The sequence below is a fragment of the Dermacentor variabilis genome, unplaced genomic scaffold, assembly GCF_050947875.1.
Source record: "Dermacentor variabilis isolate Ectoservices unplaced genomic scaffold, ASM5094787v1 scaffold_75, whole genome shotgun sequence".
In the NCBI taxonomy this organism is placed as follows: domain Eukaryota; kingdom Metazoa; phylum Arthropoda; class Arachnida; order Ixodida; family Ixodidae; genus Dermacentor; species Dermacentor variabilis.
Window position 1 is genome coordinate 8,370 of NW_027460828.1, and position 20,163 is coordinate 28,532.

General features: G+C 44.5%; 1 protein-coding gene across 2 annotated transcripts in view; it reads right to left on the reverse strand.

The window, feature by feature from the left end:
• Positions 1–7,084: 7,084 nt before the first annotated feature.
• LOC142569089 (uncharacterized) overlaps positions 7,085–20,163 on the reverse strand; it is a 143,718-nt gene continuing 130,639 nt past the window's right edge. The window contains exon 7 of one of the 2 annotated variants that reach the window (XM_075678597.1): positions 7,085–8,313. In XM_075678597.1, coding sequence (XP_075534712.1) covers positions 8,197–8,313 — 117 coding nt within the window. In that variant the 3' untranslated portion in view covers positions 7,085–8,196. The remainder of the gene's footprint in view (positions 8,314–20,163) is intronic. The other variant, XM_075678595.1, reaches the window with a different exon arrangement.

Here is a 20,163-nt window from a genome sequence, read left to right on the forward strand (position 1 = left end):
CAGCCGTTCTGTTTTCAGTTATTCATCATGCACGTCAAATGTTTTACATAGACCCTGTTTACTGTTGGATGAACAGCAGAAATCTTAAAGCCCTGCGCAAAAAGTTACATCACAGATGTCCTGTTTTCTACTTATGCTTGGTGTAGTTCAAAAATTTTACAGGGAACTAGTTTATTGTCAGATGAAGAGAAAAAAATTTCAAAGAGATGCGCAACAAGTGTGCATTACAGTAGTCCTAATCTCAATTTCTTCTTGGCGTAAACTCCAAAGCTTTACAGAAAAGCAGTTTACTGTTGCATGAAAAGCAGAAATTTCAGAACGCTGTGCAGCAAGGTCTATTACAGATGTCCTATTTTCCAGTTATTCTTGGTGTGGTTGAAAAACATTACAGGGAGCTAGTTACTGTTAGATTAAGCACAGAAATTTCAAAGCCCTGCGTAACAAGGTGCATTACAGACGTCCTATTCTCTTGTCTTGCCATAGACTGAATGAATGTTTGATTTTTAATGGCGCAAGGGCCAAGTATGGCCAAAGAGCGCCATGTCCATGGTAACGGGTGCGCAATATACTTGATGAGTTCTATTAAGTTGGGGCGATGTGGCTGTAAAGGGGCCTTAAAAAGTAGGCGCTCTAAAGTACGTAAGATCTGGATAATAAGATTATGGCGATGGCGTATGACGTGTGCTATGAACATTAAGATGCATTTAAAAGAATAATACGACGTGTAAAAATATATAGGGATATAAGATTGGCTAGAGCACTACTGCCTCCATAGAGCCCTTGAAACGTAAGGGTCTGGAGGCATGTGCTATGCAACACAATTATCGCAGCGGCATCCTCTGGAACGAGGATGCTCTACGAATTTAATGGGCTTATAACATGTAGGACAACATCATTTAAGAAATTGAGGACTGCTTTGATATTAAAAAGGGGTTCTCTGCCAAGAAACATAGCCGGGTGAAGAGGAATGTAGTATCGGTATGCAAGAGGAAAATGTTTCTCTCCGCTTCGGCTTTCCGGCACTCCAGGAGGACGTGGAGGACGGTAAGCCTCTCCCCGCATCTACCACAGGTTGGAGGGTCACTTCCTGTGAGTAGAAAAGTACGGGTGCCAAACGTGTGTCCTATTCTGAGACGACAGAATAGGACATCTGTTCGGCGTGATTTTGCTACAGAGGGCCAGAATCCTAACTGTGGTTTTATTACATGGAGCTTATTATTTGTTTCCCTGTCCCACAGGCGTTACGAGTGGTTCCGTAGTTTTCTTCGTAAGAGAGGCTTCAGATCAGTAGCAGGGACCGCAGCAGTAAGAGTAGCTTGCGATGTAATTGATCTGGCCATTTGGTCTGCTAGAACATTTCCCTCAATACCTCTATGGCCAGGTACCCAGCATATAATGATATGCTGGTTAGATATGTATGCTCTGCAGAGAACGGAGTAGAGCTCAACAAGTATAGGATTCTTGTGTTTAGAGAGTGAATTCAGGGCTTTTACGACGCTTAGAGAGTCTGTATATATGACTGTTTTTCGAAGTTTTGATTTCATTATATGCTTCACTGTCGACAATAGTGCATGGGCTTCTGCCATAAATATACTAGTTTCCGGGTGCAGCGCGCCGGATTCTGAAAAAGATGGGCCGGTGGCTGCGTAAGAAACCCCTGCATCCGACTTGGAAGCGTCCGTGTAGAACTCAGTGCAAGAGTACTTATACTGGAGTTCTAAAAAATGCATTTTAATATGTGCCTCTGGCGCATGTTCACGACATCTACAAATGACAAATCACAGTCTATGATCTGCCACTGCCAAGGCGGTAACAGTTTCGCTTGAGTCATAGGACAATGTTCAAGGAGGGGAACACCCATTTCCTCAATTAGGTTCCTCACACACAAAGCAAACGGCTTCCTCATTGCAGGCCGGTTATGGAAGAGCGTAGCAGCGGCGGTATCGTTTGTGGTTGGATAACAAGGATGTTCAATGTTCGCTTGTACTCTCAGGAAATATGTGAAACTGCTATATGACCGTTGCATATCAAGTGACCACTGATTTGACTCTACGTAGAGGCTCTGGATTGGACAGAAAGCCAGTTTATAATGGTGGGATGAACAGCAGAAATATTAAAGCGCACCGCAACAAGGTGCATTACAGATTTGTTGCTCTCCAATTATTCTTGGCGTAGAGTGAAAAACTTTAAAGGAATCCAGTTTACTGTTGGATTAACACCAGAAGCGCCCGTCGCGAGACGGATACCCAAATGGTGGACGGGGTCTAGGACTTTTTAATGCACTTAGCGTGGCAGAATTATAAATTATTGCTCCGTAATCAAGGCGAGAGCCAAAAAGACTGTTATATAAGTTCAAACGACACTTTCGATCACTACCCCATGTAGTGCGTGACAGAAGCTTGAGAAGGTTCATTGTTTTCAAACATTTTATTTTCAGATTTTGAATATGGGGAATAAACGTGAGCTTTGAATCTAAAGTGATTCCCAGGAATTTATGTTGGCTGCTCACAGAGAGGTGGTCTCCCTTGATCATAATACTAGGCAGTGGTGCTACCCGCCTCTTGTTTGAGAAGAGTACGCAGGTACTTTTTTGGGTGTTTATTTTGAAACCGTTCTCATCCGCCCATTTAGACAATTTGTTTATCCCAAGCTGCACTTGTCGTTCGCAGACACCAATATTGCAAGATTTGAAACTTACTTGTACATCGTCAACATAAACGGAATAAAACATTGCCCGTGGAACGACTGTATGTAGGCTGTTCATTTTAACAATAAACAGTGTGCAAGTAAGTACGCCCCCTTGCGGAACACCAGTTTCTTGGATGAATGATTTAGATAAGACATTACCAACCTTTACGCGAAAAGTGCGGTTAGACAGATAGCTTTGGATTGTGTTTAACATGTTCCCACAGACGCCCAACGCGGAAAGATCGCGGAGGATCCCATATCGCCACGTCGTGTCGTACGCTTTCTCTAAGTCCAGAAACACTGAAAGTAAAAACTGTTTATGAATGAAGGCATCTCTAATGTTTGCCTCAATGCGGACAAGGTGGTCTATTGTCGACCTTCCCTCTCGGAAACCGCATTGAAGGGGGTCTAGTTTATTGTTGCTCTCTAGGAAGCTGATTAATCACCGGTTTACCATTTTTTGAAAAGCTTTGCACAGACAGCTTGTTAGCGCTATTGGCCTGTAGCTGCTGGCTAAGACAGGATCTTTCCCTTGTTTAAGTATGGGAATTACTATAGCTTCTTTCCAGGACGATGGGATATACCCCGCCGCCCACGTTGGTATTAAAAAGAGATAGAAGTGTTTCCAGAGCTTCAGGGTGTAGGTGTCTAACCATTTCGTACATGATACGATCGCCACCTGGCGCCGAGTGGTTGCAAGAAGCCAGAGAGGCCTTAAGTTCCGCCAGAGTAAATGGACAATTGTAAGCATCACTCCATGAGCCTTTGCGGTTTATGGGATGCCGCTCCTCACGTTCTTTGTGTCTTAAAAATGTTTCTGTATAGTGCGATGCACTGGAGATATATTGAAAGTAGTCGCCTAGACAATCCGCCTAATTTTCCAGGCTATCACCTTGGCTACTTACTAACGGTAGGGGATGTGACTCCCGGCATATTAACTTATTTACCCTATTCCATACTCTTGTTTCATCAGTGTACGAATTTATACTAGAGATGTACCTATCCCAGCTTTCTCTCTTTGCTCGTCGACGTGTTCTCCGGCCTTGTGACTTGACTTCTTTGAAATTAATAAGGTTTTCGGCGGTTGGACAATTTCGAAGCAATCTCCAGGCCTTATTTTGATTTTGCCGTGCTTTCCGACATTCGTCGTTCCACCATGGGATGCTACGTTTACTTGCCAAACCGTTAGTTTGCTTGATACATTTAGTTGCAGCATCACTAATAAAACCTGTTAGATATGCCACAGCGTCGTCTATATTAAAACCAGCAATGTTATCTGCGTCTAAATGCGTCAGCTCTTGGAACAGTTCCCAGTTGGCTGAGTTCATGTTCCATTGCGGAAAATGTGGCGAGCATCCATCCTGTTTGGTTAGGTTTAAAATAATTGGAAAATGGTCGCTCCCAAAGCAGTTCTTCAGAACACTCCACTCAATATACGGAATTAGTGTACTCGATACTATACTTAAGTCTATTGATGTGGTTTATGTGCTGTGTGTTTAAGAAAGAAAAGTTACCTCACGGAGCCTTTTGAGGGTGCCAAGATACGGTGCTTTTCTTTTTGGGAGCTATTGCGAGAATCTCGCCGCTCCTTAGGCGCTAGCGGTGCCGTCTGGCTGGTTGTGTCCATCGCCTCGGAAGAGGTGCTGGACAGGCGCTCTTGCGAGCGCTGCGTTCGAGAAGAAGGCCTCGTCCCTGTGGAAGAGACCTTTGAGGCCACCTGCTCTAAGGTAGATGGCCCCTTCGGCTGGGCTGGCGTAGCAGCACTAGCTGCAGCCGCCGGGGGGGCGGGAGTCATCACTGCCGCCTCACTGGGTGTGCGCCGGAGCCCGTTGTGGCGCTGCCCCCTGACGCGCCACATCGGCAAAGCTGCTCTTGGGCAGGTAGGAAACCCGCCTGCGCGCTTCTTCAAATGAAATATTCTCTTTAACTTTCATCGTCACGAGTTCTTTTTTTTTCCATGACGGGCACGAGCGCGAGTATGCTGCGTGCTCGCCATCACAGTTGACACAGTCTAGAGCGCTTTCGCACTTTTCAGACGTATGGTCTCCGCCACTGCATTTAGCACATGTCTGCCGGCCTCGGCAGTTCTGGGAACTGTGTCCGAAACGCTGGCATTTGAAGCATCGAAGAGGATTTGGGACATAGGGTCTGACACGTAGCTTTACATAGCCTGCCTCGATTGTCTCAGGCAGGATGCTTGAGCCAAAAGTGAGTATAAGATGCTTTGTCTTGATTTCCTTACCGTCACGCCTTAGCATAATTCGCTTGACATTGATAACATTCTGTTCGGTCCAGCCTTCCATCAGTTCGGCTTCTGTCAGCTCCATTACATCATCATCAGAGACAACACCACGGCTGGTGTTTATAGTTCGGTGCGGTGATATAGTGACTGGAATTTCTCCAAATTTAACTAGGTTCGGAAGGCTTTCATGTTGCTTCGCATCGCGGAGTTCCAGAAGGAGATCTCCAATAGCGATCTTTGATGCCTTGTAACCTGCGCCAAGTGCTTCGGTAAGACATTTTGACACTAGGAAAGGTGAAATTATTCTCATCGTCTTTTCAGGTTTGTCGGAGTGGATGACGTGGAATTGGGGAAGGCTTTGTAATCTGTTGCCCAAAAACTTGAAGATATCTTCGGTGCGCCCTCTTTTCTGAGGGCGATCAGGAAGTTTAGGGAAAGAAGTTTCCATGAGAATATATAAAAATTCGGCAACAGCGCCGACCACCCACCACGGAGCCCAACGAGGGGACGCGGCAGAGCTTGCATACAAGTCTGCACGACGCCAGTCGTACGCCGCCACTATAACCAAATATGGTGTACCCAAGGTTGGATAGCCACACAGGGTTAACCCTTGCCGCCAAGAAGGAGGAAGTGAATAGAAGAGAGAAGGAGACAGGAAAGGTGGAAAGTAAGCGAAAGACGAAGGTTGTAGGAAGAGAGCGACAGGAAAAGGCGGCTGCCGATTTCCTCCAGGTGGGTCAGCCTGGAGGTGCCGTCTATGTGAAGCCGAGGCCGAAGAGGTGTGTTGCCTCCGCCGGGGGGCCTTAGAGGTCCAAAGACCCAGCATCGGCTCAACCGCCAGGATCCCCTTTTCCCCAGACACGGCTAAGCCGCACACGGCTACACGCGGGAGGGTCCAACCCTCGTGTGCTCGGGTACGTGGTGTCGCAACACACCAAACGCCTGCTGACGCAGACGCCCCTGTGGGCGTCTTGCCATAGACTCATGAAGTTTACTGGGAACAAGTTTACTGTTGGATGAATCGCAGAAATTTCAAAGCCGTGCGCGAAAAGGGGCATTAAAGAGGTCCTGTTTTTCAATTACTAGTGCAGAGTCAAAAATATTACAGGGAGCCAGTTTACTGTTGATTGAAAAGCAGAAAATTCAAGGTGCTGAACAACAAGGTGCAATTCAGACGTCCTGTTCTCCAATTATTCTTGTTGTAGTTCAAAACGTATACAGGGAAGCAATTTACTGTTGGATGAGCAGCAGAAATTTTAAAGCGTTAAGCAACAAGGTGTTCTATAGACGGCTTGTTCTCCAATCAATCTTGACATAGGGTGATCCGCTCTATTGGCAATAAGGTTACTGTTCATGTAACAGCGGAAATTTCGAAGAGCTGCGCAGCAAGACGCAATACGGACGTCCTGTTTTCCAATTGTTCTTGGTGTATAGTCAAAAACTCCGTAGGGAACCAGTGTACTGTTGAAGTAGCAGAAGAAATTTCGACGCGTTGCGCAACAAGGTGCATTACAGGCGCCCTGTTATTCAAGTGTTCTTGGCGTAGAGTTAAGAATTTTCCACTGAATCAGTTTGCATTGGATAAGAGCTGAAATTTCAATGCGCTGAGCCACAATGTCCATTAGGACATCCTGCTCTCAAATAACTCTTCGAATAGTTCAAAAACTCTAAAGGGAACCTGTTTGCTGTTGCATTAACAGCAGACAGTTTAAAGAGCTGCGCAACAACACGCATTACAGATGTCCTGTTCTCCAATTATTTCTGGTGTGGAGTCAAAATTTTGACGGGCGATCCAGTTTACAGCAAGTAGAACACCGGAAACATAAAAGCGCTGCCGAAGAAGGTGCATTACAGACGTGGTTCTCCTCTCCAATGTTTCTAGGCGTACATTCAAAAACTTTACTAGGAACCGGTTGCTGTTAGAACAACAGCAGACATTTCAAAACGTGGGGAACAAGGCGCATTACAGATGTCCTGTTCTTCAATTATTCTTAGTGTCGACTCATGAACTGTACAGCAAACCAGATTACTGTTGGATGAATTGCATAAATTTCAAAGCGGTGCGCCAAAAGGTGCAATAGAAACATCCGGTTTTCGAAATATTCTTAGCATAGAGTCAAAAGCTTTAAAGGGAATCAGTTTACTGTTGAATGAACAGCAGACATTTCAAAGCGCTGAACATAAAGGTGCATTACAGACGTCCTGTTATCCAATTATTCTTGGTGTAGTTGAACGTGTTTACAGGGACGCTGTTTACTGTTGGATGAACAGCAGAAATTTTAAAGCGCTAAACAACAAGGTGCATTACAGATATCCTGTTCTTCAAATATTCTTAACGTAGAGTCAGAAACTTTGCAGGGAACCATTAAACTGATGAATAAACAGGAGAAATATTATAGCACTGAGCAAAAAGGTGCGTTACAGACGTCCTGCTTTCCAGTTATTCTTGGTTTGATTAAAAAACTTTACATGTAACCTGTTTACTGTTGGATAAACAGAAGAAATTTCAATGCGGCGCGCAAAAAGGTGCATTGCAGAAGTCTTGTTCTCGAATTATTCTTTGAGTACAATCAAAAACTTTACAGGGAATCAGATTACTGTAGAATGCACAGCAGGAATTTACACGCACTTAACAACAAGGTGCGTTACACACGTCCTGTTATATAAATCTTGGTGTAGTTCAAAATCTTTATAGGGAACCAGTTTACTGTTTCATGAGCAGCAGAAATTTTAAGAGCTGCGGAACAACGTGCAATAAAAAATCCTTTTCTACAATTATTCTTGGTATAGATCAAAACCCTTAAAGCGAACCAGTTTACTCTTTGGTTACATGAAGAAATGTCATAGAGATGCGCAACGAGATGCGTTACATACGTTCTGTTCTCCAATTAGTCGTGGCATAGACTCAAGAACTTTACAGGGAACAAGATTACTGTTGGATGAATCGAAGAAATTTGGAAGCGGCACGCAGAATGTGCTATAAAGAGGTCCTGTTTTCTAATTATTAGCGTAGAGTCGGAAACGTTACAGGGAATCACTTTGCTGTTGAATGAAAAGCAAAAATTTCAAAGCGCTGAGCGACAAGGTGGATTACAGACGTCCTGTTCTCCAATTATTCTTGTTGTAGTTCAAAATGTATACAAGAAAGCAATTTACTCTTGGATGAGCCGCCGAAGTTTTCAAGGGCTAAGCAACAAGGTGTACTACAGACGTCTTGTTCTCCAAATATTGTTGGCGTAGAGTAAAAAACTATACAGGCAATCAGTTTACTGTTCAATCAACAGCAGAAATTTCGAAGAGCTGCGCAGCAAGAGGCAATACGGACGTCCTGTTCTCCTGTTGTTCTTGGTGTAGAGTCGAAAACTTCGCACGGAATCAGTGTACTGTTGAAGAAACAGAAAAAATTTCAACGCGCTGCGCAACAATGTCTATTAAGACATCCTGTTCTCCAATTATGCTTCCAATAGTTAAAAACCATTAAAGGAAACCAGTTTACTGTTGGATTAACAGGAGACAGTTGAAAGAGCTGCATAACAACACGCATTACAGATGACCTGTTCTCCCATTGATCTTAGCGTAGAGTCCAAAACGTTAGAGGAAACCAGTTTACTGCTAAATGAAAAGCTGGAATTTCAAAGCGCTGCGTAGCAACGTGCACTACAGATGTCCTATTTTCCACTTATGCTTGGTATGGTTCAAATATTTTACAGGGAAGCAGTTTCCTGTTGAATGATCAGCAGAAAATTGAAAGAGCTGCTCAACATGGCGCAATACAGGCATCCTGTTTTCCAGTAATTCTTGGTGTAGAGAAAAAAAAATTTACAGGGAACCAGTGTACTGGTGAATCAGCACCAGAAATCCTAACGCTCTGAGCAACAAGATGCATTACAGACTTCCTGTTCTCGGATTATTCTAGCTGTGGAGTCATAAATTGGCAGCGATCTAGTTTCCTGTTAGATGAACACCAGAAACTTCAAAGCGCAGCCGAAGAAGGTGCATTACTGACGCTCTCCTCTCCAATGATTGTAGGCGTAGATTCAAAAACATTACGGGGAATCGGTTACTGTTAGAGTAACAGCAGAAATTTCAAAGCGCCGGGAACAAGGTGCATTACAGACGTCCTGTTCTCAATTTATTCTTGGCGTCGACTTGTGAAATTTACAGGGAAAAAAATTACTGTTGGATGAATTGCAGAAATTTCATAGCAGTGCGCAAAAAGCTGCATTAAGACATCCTGTTTTCCAATTATTCTTATCGTAGAGTCAAAAGGTTTACAGGGAATCAGTTTACTGTTGAATGAACAGCAGACATTTCAAAGCACTGAACAAAAAAGCTGCATTACAAGTGTCGTGTTCTCCAATTATTCTTGGTGTAGTTGAAAATGTTTACAGGGACGCAGTTTACTGTTCGATGAACCGCATAAATTTTAAAGCGTAAACAACACGGTGCGCTACAGACGTCCTGTTCGCCTATTATTATTGGTGTAGTTCCAAATCTTTTGAGTGAACGAGTTTACCGCTGGATGATGATGATGATGATATGTGGTGTTTAATGTCGCAAGGGCCAGGTTTGGCCAAAGAGCGCCATGACAAGTGGTGATGTAGACGATGTATTATGGAGATGTGACTTGGCTGTAAGCTGGCCTTAAATTGTCACTGTAAAGTGCGTAAAATCTACGTGCTATAAAATTATGGCGATGACTCATGACGAATACTTTGAACATTAAAATCCATCGTAAAAGAATGATGCAGAATAGAAGATATATGAGATAGTAAAATTACCTGGAGCACTACTGCCTCACCGGAGCCCTTGAAACACAAGGGCCTAGAGGCGCGTGCTATACAAAAGAGCTATCACAGCGGCATCCTCTGAAGAGAGGACCCGCTACGAACACGTGGGGCTAAAAACATGCGAGACAACATCTTTCAGAAAACTTAGGACTGCGTTGGTGTCAAATAAAGGTTCTGGGCCGAGTAGCATTACGGGATGTAGGGGGATGTGCTGCCGGTATGCTAGGGAAAAATGTTTCCTTCTTTCAGATTCGGCTGCCCGACACTCCAGGAGGACGTCGAGGACGGTCAGCCTCTCCCCGCATCTACCGCAGGTTGGAGGATCATTTTCAGTGAGTCGAAAGTTATGCGTGCCAAATGTGTGTCCTATTCTCAGGCGACAGAATAGGACATCTGTTCGCCGTGATTTTGTTACGGGGGGCCAAGAACCTAACTGTGGTTTTATCACGTGCAGTTTGTTATTTACTTCTGCGTCCCACATACGTTGCCAGTGGTTTCGCAGTTTTATTCTTAAGAAAGGCTTCAGGTCTGTGACAGGGACCGAAGCAGTAGGACTAACTGCATGCAGTGAAATGGATGTGGCCATCTGGTCCGCTAGAACGTTACCCTCAATGCCCCTATGTCCGGGCACCCAGCATATAATGACATGCTGGTTAGACATATACGCTCTACAGAGAAAGAAATAGAGCTCAGTTATTACGGGGTTTCTGTGTTTACAGTGTGACTTCAAGGCTTTTACGACACTTAAGGAGTCTGTAAATGAAATTGTTTTTTGAATATTTGATTTTCTGATATGTTTCACAGCCGACAATAGTGCATGGGCCTCAGCCGTAAATATACTTGTTTCAGGGTGCACTACACCGGATTCCGAGAAGGATGGACCAATGGCTGCGTAGGACACCCCGGCATGCGACTTAGAAGCGTCTGTGTAAAACTCTGTGCACGAGTACTTGTACTGGAGCTCCAAGAAATGCATTTTGATATGTGTCTCTGGCGCATGTTTAGTGACCTTTACAAAGGATGTGTCACACTCTATCAGCTGCCACTCCCAGGGTGGTACTAGCTTAGCTGGATGCATTAAGCGTTGTTCGAGAACTGGGACATCCATTACCGCGCAAAGTTCTCTTGCACGCTGTGAGAAAGGAAGTCTCATAGAGGGTCTGTTATGAAAAAGTGTTTCACTCGTCAAGTCGTTAGCGGTTGTGAAACACGGATGTTCCTTATTAGAGCGAACCTTGAGAAAATATGTTAAGCTGATGTTTGTTCTCTCAAGATGGAGTGGCCACTCATCTGACTCTACATATAGGCTTTCAACAGGGCTTGTCCTAAATGCGCCAGTGGCCAGACGGATACACAGTTGCTGAACGGGGTCTAACATCTTAAGTGCGCTCGGTGCGGCAGAGTGATATACTACGGCACCATAACCTAACCGTGATCGAACAACGCTCTTGTAAATATTCAATAAACACTATCTGTCGCTACCCCACGTTGTGTGGGATAGGATTTTAAGTAAGTTCATTGTTCTAAGACATTTTTCATTTAGATGTTTTATGTGCGGAATGAAAGTAAGCCTGGAGTCAAGTATAACACCAAGAAATTTGTGATCTTTGTTTACAGGAATTTGTTGTCCGCCCACCGCCCAGTTCTACGCAAGGATCTGGGACCAGGCCTCTCTTTCTTGTGAAGAGAACACAAGAACTTTTGTGGGGGTTGACCTTTAATCCGTTTTGGTCTGCCCACTTGGAAACCTTGTTCAAGCCTTGCTGTACCTGTCTTTCGCATACTGTGAGGTTGCAAGATTTGAAGCCTATTTGTATATCGTCTACGTATACGGAATAAAAAATGGCAGGTGGTAGTGAAGCACGTAGGGTGTTCATCTTAAGGATAAAGAGAATGCAGCTGAGCACGCCTCCCTGGGGTACACCAGTTTCCTGGGTAAAGGGACGTGACAGTGCATTGCCAACTTTTACACGGAAGGTACGATTGGACAAAGAGCTTTCAATTATTTTCAACATATTTCCACAGATGCCCATTCCCGACAAATCTCGCAGGATCCCGTAACGCCGTGTTGTATCATATGCCTTCTCCATATCGAGGAATATGAAGAGGAAATACTGTTTGTGTACAAAGGCATCGCGAATATATCCTTGAATGCGCACAAGATGATCTGTTGTTGACCGCCCTTGTCTGGAGCCACACTGATAGGGGTCGAGTATATTGTTGAATTCAAGGAAGTGTACGAGTCTGTGATTATTCATTTTTTCAAAGAGCTTACACAGACAATTCGTAAGAGCTATCGGACGATAACTTGTGGCCAAGGAGGGGTATTTTCCCTGCTTCAGGACAGGAACCACAATCGCCTCTTTCCATGTAGATAGGAGGTATCCCGCAGCCCACAGAGTGTTGAAAAGTGTAAGTAGTGTAAATTGAGTGTCAGTATGTAAGTTTCTGATCATGTGATACATGACTCTGTCAGGTCCTGGTGCAGTGGTTTTGCTTGTATTCAAGGCACCTCTGAGCTCGGCAATACTGAAAGGCCGGTTATAGGGTTCATTCTGTCTGGATTTTCTAATTATTGGCTTGCATTCCTCTGTTTGTTTATATTTGAGGAAGGACTGAGGATAATGGGTTGAGCTCGAGACGCTCTCAAAGTGCTCCCCAAGTGAGTCTGCCTGATCTTGCAGGGTATCGCCTTGTGTGCTTACCAGAGGGAGTGATTGTGCTTGTCGTCCTATTATCCTAATAACCCTGTTCCAGACTTTGGCCTCATCTGTGTACGAGTTGATGCCCGATAAAAACTTCTGCCAGCTTTCTCTTCTGGCCTGTCGGCGGGTTCGCCTGCCTTCGGATTTTACTTTTTTAAAGTTAATAAGATTCTCCGCAGTGGGAGAGGCGCGTAGCAACCCCCACGCTTTGTTCTGTTTCTTACGGGCGGTCCTACATTCGTCGTTCCACCACGGGACGCGTCGTTTGCATGCAAGACCACTTACTTCAGATATGCATTTAGATGCTGCATCTATAATGAAGGCTGTAAAATACTGCACAGCAGTATCAATTCCTAAAGAAGACATGTCATTCCATGAGATCCTAGTGAAAGTTCGGAACTTCTCCCTGTCGGCTGCATCGATCTTCCACCTAAGAGCCTGTGGTAGATATTCGCATTCTTTATATGTTCTTAGGAGTATGGAGAAGTGGTCGCTCCCGTAAGGATTGTCGTTAAGTTCCCATTCAAGTTCGGGCAGTATTGACGGGGAAACTATACTAAGATCAATTGAAGAAAAGGTTCTGTTTGCGAGACAGTAATAAGTGGGTTCCTTCTTATTCAGCAGACACGCACCGGCGTCCTCGCGCATCAATACGAGAGTCGCCCCACAGGGAGCTGTGTGCATTGAAATCGCCCAGAACAACATAAGGTTCTGGCAATTGATCTATATAGGATTGAAATTCATGTTTCATTAATTTGTAATGTGGGAGTATGTAAAGAGAGCTAATGGTGATGAGTTTGTTTAGGAGAACAGCTCGAACCGCCACTGCTTCGAGAGGCGTTTGTAGCTGTAAAAGTTGACACGCAACGCTCTTATGGATAACAATGGCGACACCGCCCGATGATGCGACAGCATCATCGCGATCTTTGCGAAAAGTTATGTACTGTCGGAGAAAGTTTGTGTGTTTGGAATTTAAGTGTGTTTCCTGTAAACACAGCACTTTTGGATTGTGTTTTTGTATAAGCTCTTGCAAGTCATCAAGGTTCCTAAGAAGACCTCTGACGTTCCATTGTATGATTTCTGTATCCATATTGGTGGTCAATAGGTGCTGTGTGTACAGAAAAAGAGGTAGTGATTATGTAAATTACAGAGATTAAATTACAGAGCCCTTTCGAGGCCCTCTAACGGGAGTTCTGCCCTTTCTTGGGCGTTCGAGGGAACCTCGCCGCTCCTTAGGCGCCTGGTGCGCCTTGAGGATAGGTGTAGTGTCCATTGCTTCTTGTGAGGCGCCGGACACGTGCTCTTGCGAGCGGGAAGTTTTCAGAGGGAGTCCTGCCTTGGAGGGCAAGACCCCTGCGCCCACCAGCCCGGAGGTCGATGGGGCTCCCAGAGGGATTTGGCTACGCCGTTCGTTGCCAGCGCAGGAAGGGACCTGGGAAGTTGAGGCAGCCTCGGCTGCGCCCACCTTCGGGGTCGATGGTTCCTTCTTCTCGGTTGACGGAGCAGCGCTAGCTGCAACCGTCGCGGGGGCAGATGGCGTGACTGCCGACTCACTGCTTGTGGGTCGGACAGCCGTCGGAGGCCGTTGTGACGCTGCCCCCTGACGCGCCACTTCGGCAAAGCTTTTCTTTGGCAGGTATGCTACCTGCCTTCGTGCCTCTTTGAACGATATATTCTCTTTTACTTTTATGGTTACAATTTCTTTTTCCTTCTTCCAGGAGGGGCACGACCGTGAGTACGCGGCGTGATCCCTATCACAGTTTACACAGTGTAGAGAGTTCTTACATTCTTCAGTTTCGTGTTCAAGGGCACTGCATTTCGCACATGTTTGGCGGCCTCGGCAGCTCTGCGAGCTGTGGCCAAAACGTTGGCATTTGAAACATCTCAAGGGATTTGGCACATACGGTCTTCCACGGAGCTTGATGTACCCGGCCTCGATTGATTCGGGCAGGACACTTCAATTGAAGGTGAGAATTAGGTGCTTGGTCGCAATTTCTTTACCCTCGCGCCTTATCTTGATTCTTTTGACATTTATGACCTTTTGTTCACTGAAGCCCTCCAAGAGTTCAGCCTCAGTGAGCTCCAGCATATCATCGTCCGAGACAACGCCGCGGGTGGTATTCATCGCGCGGTGCGGGGTTACTACAACTTGGGTCTCCCCAAATGATACTAGTTTTGGCAGTTTCTCCAATTGCTTCAGATCGCGGAGCTCCAAGAGGAGGTCACCACTAGCCATCCTCGACACCTTATATCCTGGACCAAAAACGTCGGTAAGAGACTCAGATACAAGGAACAGGGAGATTGTTCGCACTTGTTTAGCTGGTTTTTCTGCGTGGATGACATGAAAACGAGGAAAATTGTGGACTTGTCTTCCGAAAAACTGACAAACTTCTTCGGTGCGCCCTCGTTTCTGAGGGCGATCAGGTAGTTAAGGAAAAGCATGTTCCATAAGTAATGTTGGGTTTTCGGCCACGATGCCGACCACCCACCATGGAGCCCTACAGGGGGATGTGACAGAAGTTTCTGCAAGGGAAACCCTGCCAACGCCACCCGTACATCGCTGCTATAACCAAATACAGCATAACCAAGGGTGGCTAGCTACACAAGGTGAACCCTTGCCGCCGGGAAACTAGGAAGTGAGGAGAAGTGATGAGAAGACAGGAAAGATGAAAAAGGGGGAGAGAGAAAGACGAAGATTGGAGAGGAGGACAGGAAAAAGCGACTGCCGATTTCCCCCGGGTGGGTCAGTCCGGGGGTGCCGTCTACGTGAAGCCGAGGCCAAAGGGTTGTGTTGCCGCCTCCGAGGGGCCGTAAAGGTCCAAACACCCGGCATTGGCTCAACCCCCAGGATCCCCTTTTCCCCGGACACGGCTAAGCCGCGCACGGCTACACACGGGAGGGTCCAACCCTCGTGTGCTCGGGTACGCGGTGTCGCAACACACCAAACGCCTGCTGACGCCGACGCCCCTGCGGGGACCGTTGGATGAACAGCCTAAATTTTAAAGCGCTGCGCAACAAGATTTCATTACAGAAGTAATATTCTCCATTTGTTCTTGGCGTAGACTCCAAAACTTCACAGGGAACTAATTCACTGTTGAATGAACAGAAGAAATTTCAAAGCTCTGCGCAGCAAGCGTGCAATACAGACGTCCTGTTCTCCGTTTATTCTTGGTGCAAAGTCAGAAACTTTACAGGAAACCAGTTTACTGTTGGGTGAACAACAGAAATTTCAATGCGGTGCGCAAGAAGCTGCATTGCAGAGGTCTTGCTCTCCAATTATTCATGGCATAGTCAAAAATTTTACAGGGAATCAGATTACTGTTGAATGGACGGCAGAAATTTCAAACCGCTGAACAACACGGTGTATTACAGACGTCCTGTTCTCCTATAATTCTTGGTGTAATTCAATATCTTTATAGAAAACCAGTTTACAGTTTAATGAACAGCAGAAATTTTAAGAGGTGCGCAACAAGGAGCATTACAGATGTCCTATTTTCCAGTTATTCTTGCTGTGGTTTAAAAATGTTACAGGGAGCCAGTTGCTGTTAGATTGACAGAACAACCTTCAAAGCCCTGCGCAACAAGGTGCATTGCAGACGTCCTGTTGTCCAATTAGTCGTGGCATAGACTCATGAACTTTACAAGGAACAAGTTTACTGTTGGAATAATCGCAGAAATATCAAAGCAGTGCGCCATAAGCTGCATTTAAGACGTCCTGGTTTCCAATAATTAGCGTAGAGTCAAAAACTGTACAGGGAATCAGTTTAGTGTTGAATTAACAGCATAAATGAACAACAAGGTGCATTACTGCCGTCCTGTTCTGCACTTTCTTTTGGTGTAGTTCAATATGTTTACAGGGAAACAGTTTACTGTTGGATAAACAACAGAAATTTTAAAGCGCTAAGCAACAAGGTGCACTACAGACGTCTTGTTTTCTAATTATTCTTCGCGTAGGGTGAAAAACTTTACAGTGAATCAGTTTACTGTTCCATCAACTGCAGAAATTTCGAAGAGCTGCGCAACAAGATGCATTTCGGAGGTGCTGTTGTCCTATTGTTCTTGGTGTAGAGTCAAAAACATCGCAGGGAACCAGTGTACTGTTCAGGGAAGAGCAGAAATTTCAACGCGTAGCGCAAGTAGGTGCATTACACACGTCCTGTTCTCCAAGTATTCTTGGCGTAGGGTGTAAAGCTTTGCAGGGAGCCAGTTTACTGCTGGATGAATAGCAGAAATTTCAATGCCAGGAGCGACAATGTCCATTACAGACATCCTGTTCTCCAGTTATTCTTCGAATAGGTAAATATATTAAAGGAAGCCAGTTTACTCTTATTAACAGCAGACATTTCAAAGAGCAGAGCAGCGATCCAATTGATCTTGGCGTAGACTCCAAAACTTTACAAGAAACCAGTTTATTGTTGAGTGAAACGCAGCAATTTCAAATCGCTGTACTACAAGGTGCATTACAGATGCCATATATTCCAGTTATTCTTGGTGTGGTTCAAAAATATTACAGGCAGCCAGTTACTGTAAAATTAACAGAAGAAATTACAAAGCGCTGCGCAACGAGCGCATTACAGAGGTCCTGTAGTCCAATTGGTCTTGGCAGGGAACAAGTTTACAGGGAACAAGTTTACTGTTGGATGAATTGCAGAAATTTCAAAGCGTTGCACAACAAGGTGCATTACAGATGTCATGTTTTCCAATTATTAGCGTAGAGTCAAAAACTTTATAGCAAACCACTTTACAGGTGAATGATTTGAAGAAATTTTAAGACGCTGTGCAACAAAGTGCATAACAGACGCCCTAGCTGTTTTCCAGTTATTCTTGCTGTAGAGTAAAACACTTTACAGGGAACCAGTTTACTAGGCAAAACAGAGAACTTTAAATGCGCTGCGCAACAAGTGTGCATTACAGAGGTCATGTTCTCCATTTATACTTGGTGCAGAGTCAAAAACCTTAGAGGAAACCAGTTTACTGTTGGATGAACAGCAGGAATTTCAATGCTGTGTGCAAAAAGGTGCATTGCAGAGGTCTTCTTTTTCAGTTATATATGGTGTACTGTCAAAACCTTTACAGGGAATCAGATTCTCTGTTGAATAAAGAGCAGAAATTTCAAAGCGCTGAACAACCAGCTGCATTGCAGACGTCCTGTTCTCCTTTTAATGTTGGTGTAGTTCAAAATCTTTATAGGGAACCAGTTTACTGTTGTATTAGCAGCAGAAATTGCAGAGCTGCGCAAAAAGATGCATGAGAGACGTTCTGTCCTGCAAATATTTTTTGCGTAGACTCACGTACTTTACAGGGATTCAGTTTTCTGATGAATGAACAGCACAAATTTCAATGCGGTGCTCAAGAAAGCTCATTGCAGAGGTCCTGTTCTCCAATTATTCTTGGCGTACAGTAAAAAACTTTACAGGGAACCAGATTAGTCTTGAATGGAAAACAGAAATTTCAAAGCGCGGACCAACAAGGTGCGTTACAGACGTCCTGTTCTATTAATATTGGTGTAGTTCAAAATCTTTATATGGAACCAGTCTAATGTTGCATGAACAGCCGAAATTTTAAAGCGCTGCGCATCAAGTGTGCATTACACAAGTAATGTTCACCCTTCATTCTTGGCGTAGACTCCAAAACTTTACACGGAACCAGTTTACTGTTGAATGAAAGGGAGAAATTTCAAGGCTCTATGCAACAAGGTGCATTACAGACGTTCTGATTTTCAGGTATTCATCGTGAAGTTTAAAAACTTCAAAGGGAACCAGTTTACTGGTGAATGATGAGCAGAAATTTCAAAACACTGCGCAACAAGGTGTATTATAGACGTCCCGTTCCCCAATTATTCTTGGTGTGGTTCAGACATTTTACAGCGGACCAGGTTACTTTTGGATGAACAGCAACATTTTAAAGCGCTACGCAACAAGGTGCATTACCGATGTCCGATTGGCCAGTTATCCTTGGTGTCGTTAAAAAACTTTACTGGGAGCCAGTAACTGCTAGATTAAAAGCAGAAATTTCAAAGCCCTGGGCATCAAGGTGATTTACAGACGTCCTGTTCTCCAATAAATCTAGGCATAAACTCATGAACTTTCCAGGCAACAAGTTTACTCTTGGATGAATCGCAGAAAATTGAAAGCGGTGCGCAAAAATGTGCATTAAAGATGTATTGTTTCTAATTATTCGCGTAGAGTCAAGAACTTTACAGGGAACCAGTTTACTTGTGAATGATCAGCAGAAATTTCAAGGCACTGCGCGAAGAGGTGCATTAGAGACGTCCTGTTTTCCAGTTATTCTTGCTGTAGAGTAAAAAACTTTACAGGGACCAGTTTACTAGTGAAAACAGATAAATTTAAGTGCGCTCCGTAACAAGTTCCATTACGGACGTCCTGTTCCCCAAATATTCTTTGTGTAGTTCAACATCTTCACAGGGAAGCAGTTTACTGTTGGATAAATAGCAGAATTATTAAAGCGCTGCGCAACAAGGGCAATTACAAACGTCCTGCTTTCCAGTTATTCTTGGCGTGGTTCAAAAATTTTACAGGAAGCCAGTTACCGTTAGAATAACAGAAGAAATTTCAAAGCGCTTTGCAACAAGTGTGCATAACAGATGTCCTGTTCTCCATTTATTCTTGGCGCAGAGTCAGACACTTTACAGGAAACCAGTTTACTGTTGGATGAATAGCCGAAATTTCAATGTGGTGCGCAGGAAGGTGCATTGCGGAGGTCTTGTTTTCCAATTATTCATGGCGTACAGTCAAAAACTTTACAGGGAATCAGATAACTGTTGAATGCACAGCAGAAATTTCAAACCGCTTTACAACAAGGTGCACTACAGACATCATGTTCTCCAATTATTCTTGGTGCAGTTCAAAATGTTTTCAGGGAAGCAGCTTACTGTTGGAGGAACAGCAGACATATTAAAGCGCAAACAAGAGGGTGCATTAGAAACTTCTGGTTCTCCAATTATTTTAGTTATAGTTCAAAATATTTAAGTGGAACCAGTTTACTGTTCGATGAACAGCAGATTTTTCAAAGAGCTGCGAAACAAGATGCGTAACAAACGTCCTTTCCTCCAATTTTTCTTCACGTAGAGTCAAAAAAGTTTTACACGGAACCAGATTGCTGTTGAATGAAAAGTTGAAATTTCAAAGCGCTGCGCAACAAGTTGCTTTACAGATGTCCTGTTTTCTAGTTATTCGGAGTGTACTTGAAAAATTCTACAGGGAACCTGTTTAGTGTAGGATAAACAACCAAAATTACGAAGCGCTGTCTAACAAGGGGCATTAAAACGTTCTGTTCTTCAAATATTCTTGACGTAGAGTCGAAAATTTTACAGGGAAAGAGTTTACTGGTGAATGATGAGCAGAAATTTTAAAGCGCTGTGCAACGTTCACAGCTTCTGGGCAGTCCGGTGGAGCATCGAATGCTGGGCTAACTACTTGTCTTGTTCCTCTTAGGCGGCGACGTGTCCCTTCCTGGTCTGATGATCCTGCTGTACGGCCGTAGCAAAGAAACACGATAGAGGCACCGAAGCAACTACAGATAACTTCGCGCTCACCGCGTGCAGCGAAACTGATGTCACGGTCCACGGGATCTGAGCACTATAAAGGGAGCAGTGACAGGCTACACTCCGCAGTGCGGTGGAACATCAAATGCTGGACTAACTACTTGTCTTGTTTCCCTTAGGTAAGCGACATTTTTCCAGCTCTATACTCCACTGGACTGCACTTTCTTGTAACCA